Consider the following 19,305-nt stretch of genomic DNA (forward strand, 5'->3'; position numbering starts at 1 on the left):
TCCCCCTTTTTTCTTTTTTTTTTTACTTTTAGCATAACTTTGAGTTCTGAAAAATAGCCTACTGCGTCTCACAGTAGTGGTCTGCAAGAGGGGGCATCTGAGATGTGCGGTCTGCAGCCAGATTGGCTTGCTGACCTCAGCTACCGCCAGCCCAGAGGCATGAAAAGCCTAACACACACTGTAAAAAACAGTCCAACAAAAATCATTTAAAGAATTATTTTCAGAAATGTTCAAGAACGTAACTACATTAACTTGCTTCAGGTGACTACTTCTATTTATTTATATCGTTATTTAATTTTTTTTTTATTGCTTTTCTTTATATAGCCTCTATTGTGTACCACATATTTGCATGCCTCTAGCTTTTATTCGTTTCTTAGGAATAGCCTACATTATCTTTCAAGAGTATCATGAGGCCTGGAGAAACGTATTTTTGAGTCTGATTTTGATCACATTGTTTTTATTAACAATCAAATAATGCAATCCATTAAAGTTATTTTTTTTAAAAAAAGGTAGGCTACATGCACCAGTCCTCAACCCAAGACGTGCTTAAGAGAGGGGTATAAAGTTTGAATAATGTCGTCCAATGCTCTTTTGAATCATTGAAGAGTAACTTTCAGCACCTTCAGCTTCCCTCGGAGACTCTTGGATCTCTCATTGATTATTTTTTAAAGTTGACGTCACTCAGATGCCAGCTCAATTCTAACAGGTTTAAACCCTTTCAGCGTCCGCCCTTCCCATCCCATAGACCACGCCCCCTGCTCGCGGTGTGAAAACAGATCACAGCAGAGCTGGTCTGAAGTTTACACCGTCTCCTCTGTCAGTGCTGCACTGAAGCTTTCACTGTGAGGACTACTGTGGACCACTCGAGCTACAATGAAGCGCAACCACAATTACAGTTCATCTGACAGCGACCTGGACGACAATGTCGAAGTGGAGAAGGATAGTGGAGACGAAAATGGGTGAGTAAAATGTCCTTTTTATTCTTGCCGTGTCATGTCCTCTAAGTTCATGTATTTCAATCAAAGTCGAAACATTTTGTGTAGGCTGTATATCACGTTGTTTTATTGCCATTTCCAACCAATCAAAGGCCTAGTTTACCTTAAGGTAATAGTCATTCTTTTTTTGTTTACCTTTCAGTCATTTTGATTCCCATGGCTCCATGTCCCCCTCTACAACGACCCAAGTTCAAGCTAGAAAAAGGCGCAGAGGGGTAAGAAAAATCCTGACCTGCTTCATGTAATCCCATTTTATCTGCCACCTGTCTAAATTATAATGTCTTTGACTTATTGATAGATTATTGAGAAAAGGAGACGTGACAGGATCAATAACAGCCTCTCAGAGTTGAGAAGACTGGTGCCAAGTGCCTTTGAAAAACAGGTAAATTGGTCATACTTTTGCCCTTGTCTTTTTGCCACTCAAAAATTAGCCTTTCATGCTTTTTTTAAACCAGACTGAGTGTATTTAAGGTACATGATAACAACACCCTTTCTTTTTTCTTTTTCTTTCCAGGGATCAGCCAAATTAGAAAAAGCTGAAATTTTGCAAATGACTGTTGACCATTTGAAGATGCTTCATGCATCTGGCGGCAAAGGTAACACACTCTTTTCCCTTTTTGGCTGAAATAAGTGAATAAATCAGTGCTTTGATAAAAAAAAAAAAATCAAACCAGCCAAATTTTTGGTGTATTTTGGTTTACATTCAGCTAGTAATTGCTAATTATTTCTGTTCTCTTGTCAGGTTTCTTTGAAGCTCATGCTCTTGCGAAGGATTACCGCAGCCTGGGCTTCAGGGAGTGTCTGGCAGAGACAGCTCGCTTTCTCAGCATCATAGAGGGTCGGGAGAGCGCAGACCCCCTCCGTGTACGTCTGGTGTCCCACCTCAGCAACTACGCCTCTCAGAGGGAGGTGCACACCGGACTGGAACACTTAGCCTGGGGCTCAGCTTATGGGGCCGCCCCTGCCCACCTCCCACACCCTCTCCTCCTCCAGCACCCACAGGCCAGGACACCTGCACCCAGAAGCAACAGTAGTCCCCCCTCCTCATCCCCTTCTTCCTCTACATCCTCCTCCTCTTCCACTGAAGCATCTGGGGCATCCAGACTCAACGTGGTGCCCCCCACAGAGCCCCTCAGGGTGCCTCCAAACAGCTCCCTGCCCATCAGTCTGCCTGTGCCAACATCCAAGCTCTCGCCACCACTCCTGTCATCCCTCTCCTCGCTGTCAGCATTCCCCCTCTCCTTCGGTGCCTTCCCTCTGGTCTCACCATCGGCCCTTGGCACGCAGAGCCCTTCCTCCACCCTGACAAAGCCTTACAGGCCTTGGGGGACAGAGATCGGGGCCTTCTAAAGCTAAAAACTGGACTGAAGGTGACAGCTGAGCTGTACTAGGCAGGACAACCTGCTTCATCTTCCAGCAATAAAACACAGGGGAACAAAACAACCAATTTTATTTTATTATGCATAAATAATCAGAAGAAGGGTGTGGATTTACTCTCCCTTATAAAGAGAACAAATTCTAATTGATTATTGTTATTTGATGAAATTGTTAGTTTATCTAGTTAATATGCACTGTCTCCAGGTTGAGAACTGATAAATGAAATATGGCCTGTCAGTGATTGACTGTATACAAAAAAGGCCATATTTACCAGAGAACTGACTGAAACTTCTACTTTTGTTGAGCCTGTATGTCTGTAAAATGTAGAGCAACTTTATCAGGTCTTACTTAGAAAGTGTAAGAACCCATATGGAAAAGAGCATGCAGATTATAAAGGCTGCTGTTGGAGAACTAACCTCTGGTGAATGTGAAACTTGCATCATTGTATCAATTTGTAATATTTTTGTACCAATAAATTGAATTCAAGTAAAAAAAAAAAATAAAAAAAAAACAAGTCTAAAATCTGAGTGTTTTCTTTTGCATTTGCTCCTTAAACTATGCAAAGTTGCAAATGTAGAGAATTTCAGCATTATGTTTCAGTCCATATTTTCTCAAATGACATTTAATCTGCAGGTACATTTCCCCTACAATCCCCTAGAAGTTAATTATGAGCTAATGCCCCAGTTATTTACTCAAAGGCAACTCCTTCACTGTGTGCCAGGTAAGTAACCCAACCTGAGAGCATTGTTGCCCTCATGAATACCCAGGAAATCATTAAGAGCCAGAGGAAATCCTTTACAATGTTGCCCTGACCTCACCAGCCTGGGGTTAGTCTGAAACGGAGACAATAGTGTGAACAGGAAGAGGACATTGGGGGAAAGCAATTAAAACAATAACAACAACAGACAGACAGCTGGACTAATAAATCATTGTTCAGCTTGAGTCTATGCTGTGCAGATTTTTAGGGCTGCATTTTTATAATGGTTCCATTTTTCCATGTATTTAGCAAATTTAAGGCAATTCACTGCCTGAGATTTGCCTTCTGAGGGCTTTGGCCACATGCTATTAAGTATACATGATCCTGTATGTGCTATTGCCCTGTTAGTGCTGTTAAATAACGCAAACCTTGCTGTTTTATACATTTAAGTTCGACTGAAAAAGTGATATATCACTATTGTCTTAAAAATATAACATAAATGCTCTTTATTTTTCAATGACCACAGATTTCATGTGAACTTTTGCCCTTCTTTTGGGTTGGTTCAAGCTCCAAAAAAAGCAGACACTGCCATCTAGTGGACACTCTTTGTCACATGCAGCCAAAATGGTAACCCTTTCATAGTAAGCCTGTGTGTTTTTGACTTTAATGAGCAAATTACCCCCAAATGATTGACTCAGGAATGAAAACCCAACTAGGAGAGGACTGTGATTCTCAGGATGTGTAGATAACTGGTTCTTTTATTTGGCAGTTTACATTTTTCCCTCCACTTTTTTTTAGCACAGAAAAGTATTAGATGGTGCATGCCATACGTTCACAGAATCCCAAACCTTTATTCAGCAAAGCTTTCACAGAGAAATATATGAAGGGAGAAACACAAGCAGCAGAGGATGCAGGCAGATATCAGTGACTGGATATTAAAAAGAGGCTTGTTCTGTGTGCTGAATGTAAAGCATCCTGCATCCATTCTCCATCCCATCCCTATAAAGAGAGCAGAGGCCAGTGATGCCTTTTTGTAAATCTGCATTCACACACACCCACGCAGACATACGTTATGTTCGCACTATCAATATCAAGGTGGGAGCAACGGCAGATACCATAACATTCAAGAGATTAATCCCCAAACACTGTGAGATATTGATTTGGTTAATCATTGATAAATAAAGTTGTCAGGGAAAAAAAAGGAACCTGCAAGTGTAGAAATAGTTGCTCCCATTGGCCAAAGACATTCTTAATAGTAACAATAAAGCACCTATCAAGTTCATAATCAAGCTTGATTAAAGAGGAAGTGGACACTTTATGAAACTGTGTGTTTTTGGCGTATTAAGTTCCAAGCGTGCGTGTCGAAAAAGAGTATGTGTGCATGAGTGAGGAAGATACAGAAGGGATACATTGCTATCTTGAGATTAAGTCCGTAAGTCTACGTGTACACCAAATCGTCATTCTTCACAAAGACACGGAAACATCATCATTTTTATCATCATCATCATCATGACATCATCAGGAAACATTGCAAAAAGTCAGTCGACAGCCAACTCACAACACCGAGCTCTTTCACAAAAAAAATGGTTGTAGAGTCAAAATTTCAAGAACTGAAACATTTATCAATCACAAACAAAATGTGTGAAATCATACAGAGCAGTACAGTATGTACCTCGCCTACCATCATAGATAGATAGATAGATAGATAGATAGATAGATAGATAGATAGATAGATAGATAGATAGATAGATAGATTTTAAGAAAACTGTATTTACAAAAGAAAAGCCATATAATTTTCTCTAAAATGAACAAATCCATTCAACTCTCAAGATGAGTGTAACTGATGCTTGTATCCACTGATAATACTGATAGTTGTGTGTACTGGTGCTGTGGTGTGTTGTGATGTGATGGTGAGGTCCTTGAACCTCTTGGCCGCCAGGGTTGGGTGTCTGTTCTGAGGAGGGTGAGGGAGGGGTGGGGAAGGGAGGATCAGAAGGGGGTGGGGATTGTGGGAGGGACACTGATGGACTATGGAAGTCAGGGCCTGTGTGAGGCTCATGCTGTCAGCTCTTCCCTCAGCTCTTTGTTCTTGCGCACCATGGCTGCGTGTCTTTCCTAAAAAAAAATAAAATAAAATACAAAAATAAAGGAAGAATAGTCACTCAGGAGTACTTTCTTTGTTTTTTTCTGCTTAAGATACAATGTCTTGATCTCTTACTTTCTCCTGTAGACGCTCCATCATGGCTGCCAGATGGGCGTCACGGTTCTCCTTGATCTGATCCATCTTCATCTGCAGCTTCTCTTCAGCCATCTTACTGAAGTTGCTGTTCTCCTCCATAGCCTTTAGCAACACATCCCGCTCATGCTCTCGCTTCTCTGCCAAAGCCCTCAGCACCTGGGCCTCCTGGTACTAAAAGCAAACAAGTATACACACAATATGAAGGGATACACACCCAGAAAGTTGTATCATACTCTATTTTGAATGCTCAACTTTGCTCAGACCGCTTGCATACCTTCCTCCGTTCTTCTGCAGCCTCCAGTTTCTTCTCAATGTCCTCCAAAGAAATGTCCCTCTTGGGAGGTGAAGGGAGGTTGTGGGCCACATCTGACACCGGAGACAGAGGCTTGAGAATCACCTCGAAGGCCTGGCCAGAGGCCCGCTTGTTGATCGGCTTCACCTCCATGTCTGTCGATCCAACAATTATAAAGAAAATGCCAGAAAAATCAATGTCCATTAACACAAAGAATACCAGCCATTATGGCTAATTTGTGTCTTTACTAGGCATCCAAGGCAGTTAAGTTTGATCTGAAAGGAAATCAATGCTTGAGCTCATCCATACCTTCAAACTCACGCACAAGCTTGTTGCGTGATTCTGGGTAGAAGCAGGAGCAGATGAGGGAGATGACGGACAGCTCCTTCATCTTCTCCTTATATGCTGTGGAAACAAACACCATGATTAATGTAAAACAGGCTTATCATTACAAAACTTTGATGCCACAATTGTGATACACTTTACAGAAACATTACAGGCTAGGAAGAGAAGAAATGGCCAATAAAACATTAGGATCAAACATCCAGTGTGTTGATGACTTGTTTAATGTGTGTACGTAAGTGCCCTGTTGCTTAATAATTCATTGGATGAATGCATTCCGTAAGTATAATAAAAATCATATCCTCCTGTGGCCTGTTATTCTAAGACTTTGGTGGCTTATTATTATAAGTAGTATCAAGATCCCTTGAAACCAAAGAAAGATGAGTGAGGATGAGTGGTAGATAGTCCTATGCCATAATTCCAACAATAAGAGGCACTTTAAACCCCTAATCTACTGTGGAGAGTTGCTGTCATAGTCATCAAAAACAGCTGATTAATGATCTCGACTTTACACTTCATCTGAGCTAGAAGTGTTTTTTTTTTTCTCTTTCTGCTGGGTCCTTGCAGACTATTTTAATCTCAGCTACAAAAATCCTGCCACTTTTCCTCTGCTCGCTCTTCCTGTGTTTGACAAAGTGCCCACCTGGCTGCTCAGAGAGGAAGGACTACAGATTGTCAGTGCTGCAAAGGCCAGTGTGTGAAGAGGCCCCCTTGGTGCAGGGCTGGCCTGCCTCCCACCCTGCCATGCACCTGTCTCATCATCCGATATATCACTGCTAACATCATATGCCATAAAAAAACATGTCTGAACACCTTGATGTAGCCTATAAAAGTGTCAAATGGATGGCCTACATTATGGAGCCATTCCCATAAAAACAAATATGCTAATGCGTGGCCTACAATAATAACTGTCTATCAGAGGGGATGACTAATGCAGGCTAGATTCAGAGCTAACTCCTAGATCTTATTGTCTTTCAAGCCTTTTTACATAATCTTACATCAGTGGTGTATTTTTTTAAGTAGATCTGTTACAGCTGGTGATGCATAAGAGAAATAAAGAAAGCTACAGACATGAATAACAGGACCCTAGTTAAATAAACACATCAAACAATCCCCTTAAGGAGACGTCCAAGGTACAAGATGCGTCTTAAAATAACCAGGTACAGCTGTAGAGGTGTAATTATACAGAAAGCCAAAGGGAAGAAGCCGTGTTTGCTTCTCTGTCGGCTAAAATGTGAGCAGCCCAGCGTCTTGGGTGGGGTCCGTCTGCATTATGCTGCATGTTGGGGCCGCTGTAGCATGAGGCGCAGGTGCAGCGTTGTAAATAAAGCTGTCTGCAGCCGATACATGAGGACTCATCATCCAATGTTACACAATAAAATCATCAATTCAAATTAGGCTAAGATGATAAAGGAAGATGATAGAGGCATTAAAGTAACCTTCTGACGGCGGCTTATTCTTGCTGTCGTTTTCAGAGTCTCGTGCGGAGACAAAAGGCCCACATTGGATGGGGAAATGTGAAGGTGAGAGATCTTATTCACCAAATATTAAACATTATAAAGGATATATACTTAAATTCAGGCTTGAAGAGTCACATTAACATAAAGAACACAGTATTAGGCCGATGGAGAATAGATGCATCCGTCCCAATCTATCACCTAATCCACCCACCTATCCATCCAGCATCCATCCATCCATACACCCATACATCACATACAACATGACCAGCCTGACGGTGCTCACCGGTTGCTGTTTTAGCCATGGCCGACGTATTTTTGTCTCCGCAGAGGATGCTGAGGCTCTCTTCAGGTGATCGGTGATGCTGCTTAAGGCACTGAGTCAGCGAATAGACCGGGCTAGGCTCGGATGGCAGACAGGAGGTGGGCACGAGCGGGAGCGCGCATGCAGACCCTCCCCTCTGTCCTCACGCGCGAGGAGCGGTTTATCAGTTCCTGATATTGTCATGTAGCCAACATAAAGTTAGCGTTAATAATAAAGAGTGGGCTAAAGCGGAAACGTGTTTGCTTAAAACCAGTAAACAAGACATCTGAGTCCTAGTAGAAAAGCGGAGCGAGAGAAACAAAAACATTGGAATGATAGGCAATTTTTGATTTTAAGGTGTAGCTACTACAGAAAATGTTACCTTTAGTAACATTTCATTGACTGAAGGTCTGTAGCTTGTTTAAGCTACCTGATAAATCACACTAAATAGCTAAAAAGACAAATGGCTAACCTACATGACATTTAGATTGTCAGCAGTGATGGTTATCTTTGCTAAGAATTTAATTTTAACATTTTAATGCGTCATTTTACGTCAGTTGTTAGCTTTGTGTGGAGTAGGGAGGGTGGAGTAGCCTACGATGAGCATGTGGGTGATGTGACCCACCGTTTCCAGGCAACTACACAAATTCAGGAAGCATCCATCATTTCTTTATGGTCATAGAAAACAAAAGAAAGTTTTGGGGATTTTTAAGTGAGTTCTTTCCAAATAATAAAGCTTTTTGTACCAAAGTACATACTTCAATCCAAGTAAAGTGACAATATTTTGAAAACAAGTTCAGTTAGGTCTAACATGTGTATTAGTTGGCTGTGAAGCCTTGTGAATAACAGCTAAAGGTTTAGAAACCAAAATGATGACTACATGAGTCAATGCTGTGGGATTCATTTTACCAGTTGCTAAATTTACACCATCTTGAAGCAGGGAAGTTCAGATTTTGGAGCATATATTGGTATCAAAATGCAGCGAGTCTTTTGGAAAACACATAACAACCCCACAGCACAAAAAGTATGAAAATATGGGTTTGATAGATTATTTCTTTGTTGTAACAATGCATCTTTGACATACATTTTGGAAAGCCTGTTTTTACCCTTTTAAATGGTGCCACATTTGTAAGGAGCATGCATTTGTGGGATGAGCAGCAGAGCTGAGTATGTGGTATGTCCCCTTGAAAAAATGCCAAATTTTCTCTGCCAAAGCCTAACAGTTTGTTTTGCTGTTTCTACTAACTCATGTTTTGAGCTTCAGGTATCCCTAGGTGTTGACAATTGGTTGACTTGTGAGAAATGCTAGTTGAAGAATGGGATGCCATCGCACAGCAGTGTGGTGACCAGCATGAGGAGGAGATGCCAGAGTGTTGTGGCTGTGTATGGTTCTTCCACACACCACTGAGGCTCCTGTTTGTTAAATTGATAAATCTGCTGCTCATCCTGCAAGTGCACATTCCTTACAAATATGGCGCCATTTAAAAGGGAAATAAACAGGCATTCCTACAGTATAAGATTTCTACCCAAGGAGCATTGTTAAGTTACAACTAAGAAACAATCTACCAAACTCCAACTTCTTTACATTTTGTGCTAGGTTTGGAAATGTGACTCATAAGCTTAACTTCATAAGCAATATGAAGACCATAAGAAAGATACTGTAGATATTGCAATGAAATATTTTGTCTGTCTGTTGCAATTTCACCATTTCCACCATAGCTGTTACCAAGTGTTGATATTTCAATGAAAGAGAAACTTTAAAAATTAGAGGGTTGGAAACAGTGGCACAATAGCTTCAATACTTAAATATATCATTATTACAGACAAGCAGATATTTACTGATGAGCCAAAGCATCCAGAGAAAGGTCATCTATCAGCCGGAAAAAAAGTCATTCAAATCTACCTGGCCCTATGTGAAAAGTAATTCCCCCCAAACCAAATAACTGTTCATTCTACCCTTGACTGCCACACTTGGTAGCATTTGCAATAACAGCATAACTGATAATGCGTCCTTCACGATGCTGCAGAGCAATTTTGGCCCCTCTTGTTTGCAGGATTGTTTTAAGTCAGCCACACTGAAGGGTTTCCCAGAATAAATGGACTGTTTAAGGTCATGTCACAGCATTTTGCGCATTGTAAGCACCTTCAAAGTTTTGAATACAACAGGTTTGAGTTTTAATGGACCCACTTTGAGAAATAAATCCAAATACTGACAGAATCATGTAAATAAGGTTCTTATCTGTGTGTTCCATATGTAGTCATCATATTCTGGGTTCTGTCTCTTGTTACTGTGTTTCAGAGTGTATGAAGTGAATCGATGTCACATTAATGAGCAAAGAGATAAAACAGTCAATATAAGACTGACTAAGACTTTATTACACATCCATAAGTCATTCTGGGTTGTTTATCCTCATAATCAGTGACCTTCTGTTGCAGTTTTTTTGGCAATGAATTAATTTTTACAAACATAAAGGATGCCTAGTCTGAAAAGTAAACACAATATACATTCTGCATAGAAAAATGTTTCAGGTAATACATACTTTTAGAGTTTAATAAACAATAGTGTGTGTGATACAAAATTAATTTAATGAATAGACTTTGCAAAGGTCAAGAAGAGGTCCAAGTGTTATGGATCAGGAACGTTCTTGTTCTGAGGCACCATTTAATAAGACAGATTGGCTAGTACATGAAATATTTCTTCTTAAGTAAGGTCTTGTTGAAGTGAATTTTAATAAAAAATGAAAAGCAGTGCTTTTATATCACTGTGACAGGAAAATCTTTCAAGTGTAGAACAATAACAAAAAATTATTGCATATTCTGATGTGACAAAACTGAGTTATTGTGTGCATTGAGTATTTTCTTAAGCTTCAAAATAAGATACAGTACTGATCATCTAAAGTATGCTTGTATGTGATAGCTGTTGCACTTAGCTATGTGCTGTTTTGGACATCAGCTGCTTTTTAATGAAGCAGCCGACCAGGACTTGAGGACGATGTTGGTAATCGTGAAGAACTTCACTCGAGCTGCTCAGCTGATCCCCCTTCAGGCGATCCAGAAGTGTCACACAAACTACTGCTGCTGTTAAAAGCAATAAAAAGAAACCAAGTTTGGAAACTTAAAAGGAAACACTGAGAAAATGCTTAGCAGTAACATTAAACTGATGTCATTCTTCACCTCTTAGCCCGCTCATCTTGCACATAGCTGCAAAAACAGAAGACTCCATCTCAATATTGCAGATACCAGCTTCATTGGCTCTTTTGAGGTAGTCCTGTTTATCCTTCTCAGTGTAGGAGCAGAAAGCGCCATCCAAACGGGCCTGTCCTGGTGGAGTGAATGGATTTGAAAAGCAGTTAGAAAGACAGCAGATATTTTGAGAAGGGTCTGGCTGCAGATCGTGCATCTCTGACAGTCACTCTCGCAGACCATCTATCTCAGATGCTGTCTGAAATGGATATACACACAAAAACTTTCTAAATAGAATTGGATTTAGATTCTGTTTACGGTTATGGTTAATGTAACAGTTGGGATACCTAAAGTTAAAAACCTGACCTGCAAAACCTGATTGAAAAGCATTTAATAAAGCCGAATTAACAGCCTGCTTATAGGAGAAAGCAAGACCTGCATGACAACATTTTAGCAAAGTTAACATAGGTTATAGAGGTGAGAGAAAAAATCAATTCTTAGATGCATCGTGATGTGGAGGTGGAGGATTCCGGCTCAATTTATAAATGTCCAATAATCAACAATTGTTAGTAATTTAACACTGTGGAATAGCAGGAACAAAAAAGTGGAACTCTGATATGCAGCACGTAACAGCAAGATATAGATTACCAGTTGTTCATCTGCGAAAAAGGACATTTGTATGTCTGTAATTTTAAATATGTTACAAGGAAAGATGCTGCTACCTTTGGTTCAGTGAAATTGTAACTTTCCAGTTCACACACATCTTCCATTAGAGGATAGTGAACATTTAATTTATCTCTATTTTTCTAAATACAAATGTAATGTTTTCATTATGTTTGACACAGTGAGAACAACAGAAATGTAAAAAAAAAAACCAAGCGCAGCAAAATGCATCGATAATCGATGATGAATCAAATCGTAGCCCTATGAATCGTAATCGAATCGAAAGGTGCCTAAAGATTCCCGCCTCTAATATCTTAGCTCCGATAGCAGCGTAAGATACATAGATGATGTAGCTACGTAACTAACGTAGCTACGTTAGCTAAAGCTTAGCTCACAAAGCAGCTACAAAGCTGTTAGCTTTAACTACATTTGCTAAAGCTCAATTTGCTAAAGCTAACTTAGCTATATTGGTTTATTTAGTCATGTTAATTACATAGTTAGTGTAGCTATGGTAGCTTTAGCTAAAGCTAACAAAGGCCCTAGTTAACACTTGTTTAACTACTTCTGAAACAGGTTTATGCATAATTTAAACCCAGATTAGACCCTGGATCTTTTCTCTGTATTATGAAATGTTGCTTAGTCTGTAAAGTTTGCAATGTAGTTATTTCATGAATGCAACTGCCAGACTTTGTTTAGGAATAAAGTTGAATAAAAAAAATCTTAAACTGGAAATATTTTGTACCAGCAAATTACAGCAGTTCCATTCTGACACAGACAGCATCTCAGATGAATGGTCTGCTGGACTATCTTGTGAATATTTCACACCAAAAACAAACCCATGAAAGTGATAAGATGCATCAAAGCTCACACCTTCGTAGAAATCCAGGGTACACATAGTATTTCCAATCACGGTCTCAAACAAATTCAGCTCTTTGCTGCACTGCAACAGCTCCTTAGCCAAGCACTGGTCCAGATCTGTGTTACGGACCACTGTCTTACCCAGGATCACTTGCTCAAACTTGGGCAGGAAGGTGGCATCAACAGACTGCCTGGTGACCACGACTGTGCCAGGCTTGAGCCCTGAAAAACAGAAATGGCAGGTGTGATGGCTGAGCCACACAGGGTGACATAACTCAGACCCACACTTTGACCTCAATAGTTTCTCCCAAACATTTAGTTATTCTGCAACAAACAACACAAACATTACAGTTTGATTCTTTCATTTAACCACAAATAATTTACACAAGGTTGGATTTGGTAAACATTCATTTTGTTTATCATTGCTGGTTAAATTTAGTGAGCACAATTTATGCAATGTAAGAAATAACACATTTCTTTTGTTCTAATCATTGTTTCTTTCTTTTGAGTTACCTGGATGGTGGGGGAGGGAACTTCCTGGTTCAAGCAAAAGGGGTGGCCAAGGCTTTGTATTTAGTTTAGTTTAGCATCCGTTTTGTTTACCCCCTTTGTGTTCATTTGGTTGGCCAAACCTATATATTCATTCCCTTTGTCTCATTGTGTTAGGCCCATTTGTTTCAGTTCACAACTTTTTTTGTCTTGTCTACTTAAAGCTATATTAAGTTGACCTCTTTTATAGGCCTAGTTCTTATAAGTTGGTTTGTAAATTTTGTATTCCTTTGTTTGGGTAAAATAAAAGCCCACTTTTTCTTTAAAAGTACTCCTCTGTCTGCTTGGTCCCTGACAGCAGGTCAGATAAATTGTAATTTATAGTTATATAAGGTATATTTCAAATGTGCAGTAATAATATTCTGACTAAAAAGACTTACTTAATTAAAAAGCACCATAATCATGTTCAAATTGTAAGCAACCACTTCAAAACCTTATTTTGTTTAAGCTACTTACTATAAAAAGTCTTTGGTTAGATATATTAAATGCACTCAATACTTGGTCTTGGCTCATTTTGCACTAATTAATGCATCAGTGCAGCACTGAATTGAGGTATTCAGCCTCTGGTATGCTGAGGTGAGATGGAAACCCTGCTGCTTTGAAAGTGGCTTTCAGCTTGTCCTTATGGTTGGGGCGGGTGTCTCATCTTCCTCTTGGTAGTACCTAATAGATTATTGGGTTCAGGTCAGGATGGTTGGCTGGTCAATCAAGCACAGAAATACTACGGTCAGGAAATCAGTTACTAGCTTTTGACTCAGGCAAGAGCTATGTCTTGCTGAAGAAGGAAATTAGCATCTCTACAAAGCTTGTTAGCAGGAGGAGGATGATGCTTGAAATATTTCACTTTGAGTTAAATGACTCTAGAACAAATAAAAGTTTAGATTTTTTAATTAAATCATTATTATCCAATATCAAATTATTAAATAAAAATCCAAAACATTCTAATGTTTCCCCTCGTTTAATTTTGAGGAATGGTTACAAAACAAACAAGCAAACAAAAAAATACGCTTTTTAATCAATGGAAAAGATGGAGATCATTTCGTCCAATCAAAGCAAAAGGATGACACTGTTAAAAATTTACAAAGGACCTGTGGGGCCCTCTTTTGTGATACAAGAAAAATGTTTTTCGTGCTTTTTATTTTTTATTTTTAAAAGAAGAAGCAGTTATAGGGTTTTTGTTTAGCGCCTCCGATCAACATGGAGCATGTTATGTACCAAAAAGTGAAAAAATTCCTTTGTACATACAGGTTGTTATTTCAGACACATCTTGTGCATACAGGATAATCATTTTATTGCGGGAATTCTCTATCCTGTGCAAACAGTTGAACCAGTTAGATACCAGTTAAAGGGCTGTGCAAGTCTGATCCCTGTGCAACCCGACAGAGTCCGGTCAGTTATGCAAAGAAAAGTGAGCAAAATAATAGTGTCCAAATGTGAAATCCTGGCTGAGACCTATCTACACAGACTCAGTGCTGTGATTTCAGCCAAAGGTGATCTACTTAATACTGACTTGGGGGTGAAAATGTATGCAGTCACTTTTTTCTATGGCATATTTTTATCTAATTGGCATTACTTTGTAGAAATCTGTTTTCACTTTGACACTGATTTTTTTATTGTCAAAATGCCAAATTGTATTGACCATGATTGATTCATTAAATCAATAAAAGTATAAAACATCCAAGGGGTTGAATACTTTTTATAGGCACTGTACATGTAAGGGTTAGTACAGTACAACACCAGCAAAGACCAAGACAGGAGGTAACAGCATCATTAAGTGCCACAAAGTGCTTCAAGTACAGGCAGGTACTTGCATGCAGACAGGTGCTGCTTTGTAGAAGTAGAGGCAATGAACATTGTTTATAGAAGCAGATTTTTTTTTGGGGGGGGGGGGGGTTTGTTTTTTGTTTTCCTTGTAATATTAACATCATTAGCAATGAAGCAACAAGTCATCAACATGAGACCTTATGCCTGGCTGAGTAATAAGAAGAATCAATCAAAATTTACAAGCTATTTCTTTTTCGCACTGTGGAACTCAGTGTCAGCAGGTTATTTTGCTGCTTTTATTGCCATCAAAGATGCAGATGACTTTGGCTGTACTGTTAAAAATTAGTGCTGTCAAACGATTAAAATTTTTAATCAGATTAATCAAAGGGTTGCTGTGGATTAATTTAGATTAATCATGATTAATTAACATTCATTTTTAATCTATATTAATTGCGTTTCATTTTGCAAGCTTGGCGACACGCTGAAGCGCTAGCAGCATCCCAGATGAACGTATGCTTCACGTTAAAGTGGTATTTTAAGCTGAAAGCGCTTTCGATGAAAACTTCCTGCAGAATGTGCATAATACTTTATATCAGTCGACTGTTCTGTCTTGTATTTTTTTTTTTTGTACTCAAATTTCCCATCAAGAGGGCTGACATGCTGTTTAGCGTCTTCCACATCAAGTTGGTTGGTCACTACCGGATTGATGACCCATTTGCGCATGTGCGCCGGCATGCTCGACAGTAACCCTACTTGGACAAACTTCCCGAAATACGTTGCCATTTCAGGGTTTCAGACGTTTCAGGGATTTTGAGTCAATCTGCGCTGTAGGTGAGATAATTGCATTAAAATCTTTAATCAGATTAATCATGATGATGGATTAATCCGCATTAAAGCATTAATTTTGACAGCCCTATCAAAAATACATGTAGCATGTAATGCACATGTAACCCAAAGACATTACCGTAAGTTTTTCATTAGTGTATGGCTGTATTTGAAATAAAACAATACATTCTTTATTTCTGATTAAAATCAAATTTTTTGTCTGTTTCTAAAAAAAAATGACTACCAATATTAAAAAAAATTGTAGTACAGAATTGAATTGGTGTTTTTTACAGTGGAAAAAAAATGTAATTAAATATCAGTTTTGGTATCGACCAAAATGAGTTTTAAAATATCGGCATATTGGATATTGGCAAAAATAGAATATTGTGCATCCCTACTGGATATTATTCAAACGCATACCACAAATATCTTAAGTCAAGAATTTCCTTTAAATTTCTTCATTAAATTTATTTCCAGAATTACTGGAGAAGTAGCCTCTGAGTTTAAATAATAAGAGTATTCTTGGACACTTAAAAGAAACATGGTATTTAAAAATAGTACACTCACCTATTCCACCTGATGTCCCAATGCGTATGATGGTCACATCTGTGCATCGTGCATGGTGGAGGAGCTTTATTAGCTCATGTAACATAATGGAAATAGAAGGGATGCCCATCCCATGCTGCAAAATAAGGCACAGATATATCATTCATTATGTTTGACATATAAAGACAGAGCTACTTCATTCCTTAAGCAGCATGACCTTTGTTTAAAAAGGATTCTGTTCATACATACACTGACAGAGAGCACAGGGCCAACTTTGTACATCGCATAGCGGTCTGTTCCTGCGCAGATATTCGGGTAGTCTGATTTGGGGTCCTCCATATTGAGCTCAGCAGCGATGTACTTAATGAATGACTTCATTCTCCAAGGACTACCCCCCACACACACAAACTGAAAGAAATAATGCAGAATTATCACATTAAACTGTTAATACTGTTAAACTGTTAATACATGACAATCAAGTGTGTGTTTTTAGAGAAAAACACAAAAAATTATTACTTTGACATCACCAAACATTGCCTGTAGATTGTGTGTTCCAGTTCCCAAACTGAAGTGGTAGAGGATGTCATCTTTCAGTGAGACCAGGTGTGGGTTGTGTACACAAACGGGGCTTAGATGAGAGAAAACAATTATTAAAAATCAGTACAAAAACTTCTCACTTAACCCATATTACACAGCCAGATACATTCACTTTTATCCACTGAAGTTTTGGGGCATTCGTATTTCACCATCAAAGTAGGAAATCCATTTGTGACACACCTCTTATTTAGTAAAAAACAACGACCTCATTGTGAAATTCTTTCATCAGGAATACTTTTTGCTTAATAGTGTTACAAAAGTAAGCCATCACTAAGGAAGTCTGCCTATCCTTCCTGATCATTGTTTCAAGTACAACACCTTGTGACTTATGTTTGAGTCATTTCAGCTGCAAAACAAAATCTACTTCCTACATTCTAACAAGTCATCCACCCAAAGTTTCTAGGGTTGTAGACAGCTAAAGCTAGAGAGGTTTAAAACATAAATCCAGATTCATTTCCCATTCAGCAAAGCTTGTGTTCTTTTTTTTTTTTATCGAAACTGTTCCAGATAGGTATTTATTCCAGGTGGTTTTAGTGTGGTAGTATTAGGAGCTGTTTGTCAGGCTTGCAAATACATATACAATGCCTATAAAAGTATTCACCCCCTTGGATTTTTTACCCTTCTTTTGATTTTATAAATCAATTATGCTTGATATAATTTGGCTTTCTGACAAAAAAACATACAAATAAACAAATAAACCTCTTTAGTGTTAAAGTGAAAACAGATTTTTGCAAAGTAATGTCAATTAAACAAAAATATGTAATGCAAAATAAGTAACTGCATGAATATTCATCCCCTTTACAGTGACTGACCTAATTCAACAGAATTCCAGCCAGTTGGTGCTAGTAGTCTCACAAAGCTGAAATGGGGATCACCTGAGTGCAGTGAATGTGTCTAAAGTGATTATAGTATAAAGACACCAGGGTCTGAAAGATCCAGACACTGGTTAATCAGTATTCCTGGCAACCATCACACTATGAAGACAAAAGAACACTCCAAGCAACTCAGAGAGAAGGTGATTGAAAAGTATGAGTCAGGGGATGGATACAAAGAAATTTTCAAGGCACTGATCATCCCCCGGAGTTTCGTTAAATCCACCATCAAAAAAAGAAAGGAATATGACAGATGTGTATCTGCCTAGATTAGGCCGTCTTCACAAACTGGGTGACCGTGCAAGAGGAAGAGACCTGTGCATACCAGGGAGAGAGGCCATCAAGACGCCCATGACTGAAGGAGTTACAAGCTTCAACAGCCAAGATGGGCGAGACCCTGTATACAACAACTGTCCCTGGGTTCTTCACCAATCAAAGCTTTATGGGAGGGTGGCAAAGTGAAAGCAACTGTTGAAGAAAATTCTCATTACATTTCAACAAGAGTTTGCCAAAAGGCATATGGGAGACTCCATGGTCAAGTGGAAGAAAGTTCTTTGGTCTGATGACACCAAAATGGTGCTTTCTGACCTTCAGTAGAGATACTATGAGGACACCAAACACTGCAGATGACCACAAACACACCATTCCCACTCTGAAGCATGTTAGTGGCAGCATCATGCTGTAGGGATGCTTCTCGGCAGCTGACCCTGGAAGGCTAGTGAAGAGGATTTTTTTTGAGGAAAATAAAAAAGGCTGAATTAAATTGAATATGATTGATTTGTAAAATCAATAAAAGGGTAAAATATCTAACCAGGTGAAGACTTTATAGACATTGCATGTTAACTATAGATCCATTTAATTTAAAAATATATATAGACTAAAGAAAATGTGTATAGTATAGTATCTGCCTAAAAGTGTACATCAATTCAACTATAAAAACTGACAGATATACAAAACTGTAGGCCTATTGAATGTGTTTAAACAGAGAGTCCTTAATTATTACAGGAGTAACATTTTACTAGGAATATAATATCCCAGTATCCTGAATGTGTTATCTTTAAGGAAGAGTAATGACTTTTCCTGGCAGGAAACAATGCCCTGCCATATCCTTTCACCTCCTGTTAATCCCTGATGTTGAATAGCTGATTACATTTTCAACATTTAGCGCATGTTGAATTTGCTGTGGACCAACAGAAAACCTACAAATAAAACTTAAATTAAAACGGAATTTCTGTTAAACATTAACACAAGGAATTGACTGGGTCTACACTGGAACTTCTCACCTGCTGAGGGAGTTTCTCACGTCGTCCTTCGGATCCATCTTCCTGAATACAGCTGTGTCCGGAAAAAGTGACCCAGTGACCGAAAGCACCAACCTCAGACGACACCTTAACGTTAAAACAGCATAGCTTACATTTGTATTTTAAGGGAAATACCCTTACTCGCAGCGCTATTTGCAACAAGGTGCACAGTTAATATACATGTTTAGGACCATATATCTGTATCAGAAATCGCAACACATAGCCTTTTGCCACTGTGTCGCTCACAGATAGAGAAGAGAGTCAGTCCGACATTTACCTTAAGTCAAAGCCAACGGGACGACAAATCCAACACGCTCAAAACAATTAATTCTGTTTGACTGCAGTTTCCTCTGTTTATCATGAATTAATTCGCTGACTGACTGACGTTTCCGCCGTAACGTGTGCTGCATGAGCTTCAGTCCACAGTGACGCAACGTCACCTAC

General features: G+C 39.0%; 3 protein-coding genes across 4 annotated transcripts; 1 reads left to right on the forward strand and 2 right to left on the reverse strand.

Annotated features, from left to right (window-relative positions):
• Positions 1 to 299: 299 nt before the first annotated feature.
• LOC121513820 (hairy/enhancer-of-split related with YRPW motif protein 1-like) lies at positions 300 to 2,838 on the forward strand. The gene is made up of 5 exons (XM_041793804.1): positions 300 to 959; positions 1,138 to 1,210; positions 1,294 to 1,377; positions 1,510 to 1,591; positions 1,738 to 2,838. The coding sequence occupies exons 1-5, from the start codon at positions 874 to 876 to the stop codon at positions 2,343 to 2,345; spliced, it is 933 nt and encodes a 310-aa protein (XP_041649738.1). The 5' UTR covers positions 300 to 873; the 3' UTR covers positions 2,346 to 2,838.
• Positions 2,839 to 3,818: 980 nt separating this feature from the next.
• On the reverse strand, positions 3,819 to 9,923 carry stmn2a (stathmin 2a). 2 transcript variants are annotated; one of them, XM_041793418.1, is made up of 5 exons: positions 7,686 to 9,923; positions 5,910 to 6,005; positions 5,583 to 5,755; positions 5,288 to 5,479; positions 3,819 to 5,184 (listed from the first exon to the last, which is right to left on the reverse strand). In XM_041793418.1, the coding sequence occupies exons 1-5, from the start codon at positions 7,702 to 7,704 to the stop codon at positions 5,125 to 5,127; spliced, it is 540 nt and encodes a 179-aa protein (XP_041649352.1). In that variant the 5' UTR covers positions 7,705 to 9,923; the 3' UTR covers positions 3,819 to 5,124. The 2 variants fall into 2 exon arrangements, with proteins under 2 accessions (XP_041649352.1, XP_041649351.1); XM_041793417.1 differs by having other exon boundaries at positions 5,583 to 5,764.
• A 135-nt stretch (positions 9,924 to 10,058) lies between these two features.
• Positions 10,059 to 19,305, reverse strand: upp1 (uridine phosphorylase 1). The gene is made up of 8 exons (XM_041793416.1): positions 19,139 to 19,305; positions 18,844 to 18,948; positions 16,608 to 16,719; positions 16,341 to 16,499; positions 16,113 to 16,227; positions 12,420 to 12,629; positions 10,878 to 11,024; positions 10,059 to 10,781 (listed from the first exon to the last, which is right to left on the reverse strand). The coding sequence occupies exons 2-8, from the start codon at positions 18,879 to 18,881 to the stop codon at positions 10,630 to 10,632; spliced, it is 933 nt and encodes a 310-aa protein (XP_041649350.1). The 5' UTR covers positions 18,882 to 18,948; positions 19,139 to 19,305; the 3' UTR covers positions 10,059 to 10,629.

The sequence above is a fragment of the Cheilinus undulatus genome, linkage group 8 (genome assembly GCF_018320785.1).
Source record: "Cheilinus undulatus linkage group 8, ASM1832078v1, whole genome shotgun sequence".
Lineage (NCBI taxonomy): Eukaryota > Metazoa > Chordata > Actinopteri > Labriformes > Labridae > Cheilinus > Cheilinus undulatus.

Bases quoted from the DNA above. Each gene is read 5' to 3' on its own strand.
- upp1 (XM_041793416.1), bottom strand. From the start codon at position 18,881: ATGGATCCGAAGGACGACGTGAGAAACTCCCTCAGCAG. The intron at 12,630-16,112 runs GTGAGTGTACTA...TCTGTTTTTCAG, and splicing joins TGGGACATCAGGTGGAATAG to GGCTCAAGCCTGGCACAGTC. The intron at 11,025-12,419 runs GTGTGAGCTTTG...TCACTCCACCAG, and splicing joins TACCCTGGATTTCTACGAAG to GACAGGCCCGTTTGGATGGC.
- stmn2a (XM_041793417.1), bottom strand. The intron at 5,480-5,582 runs GTATGCAAGCGG...GTTTGCTTTTAG, and splicing joins CTGCAGAAGAACGGAGGAAG to TACCAGGAGGCCCAGGTGCT. The intron at 5,185-5,287 runs GTAAGAGATCAA...ATTTTTTTTTAG, and splicing joins TGGAGCGTCTACAGGAGAAA to GAAAGACACGCAGCCATGGT.
- LOC121513820 (XM_041793804.1), top strand. From the start codon at position 874: ATGAAGCGCAACCACAATTACAGTTCATCTGACAGCGACCTGGACGAC. The intron at 1,211-1,293 runs GTAAGAAAAATC...ACTTATTGATAG, and splicing joins CTAGAAAAAGGCGCAGAGGG to ATTATTGAGAAAAGGAGACG. The intron at 1,378-1,509 runs GTAAATTGGTCA...TTTTCTTTCCAG, and splicing joins CAAGTGCCTTTGAAAAACAG to GGATCAGCCAAATTAGAAAA.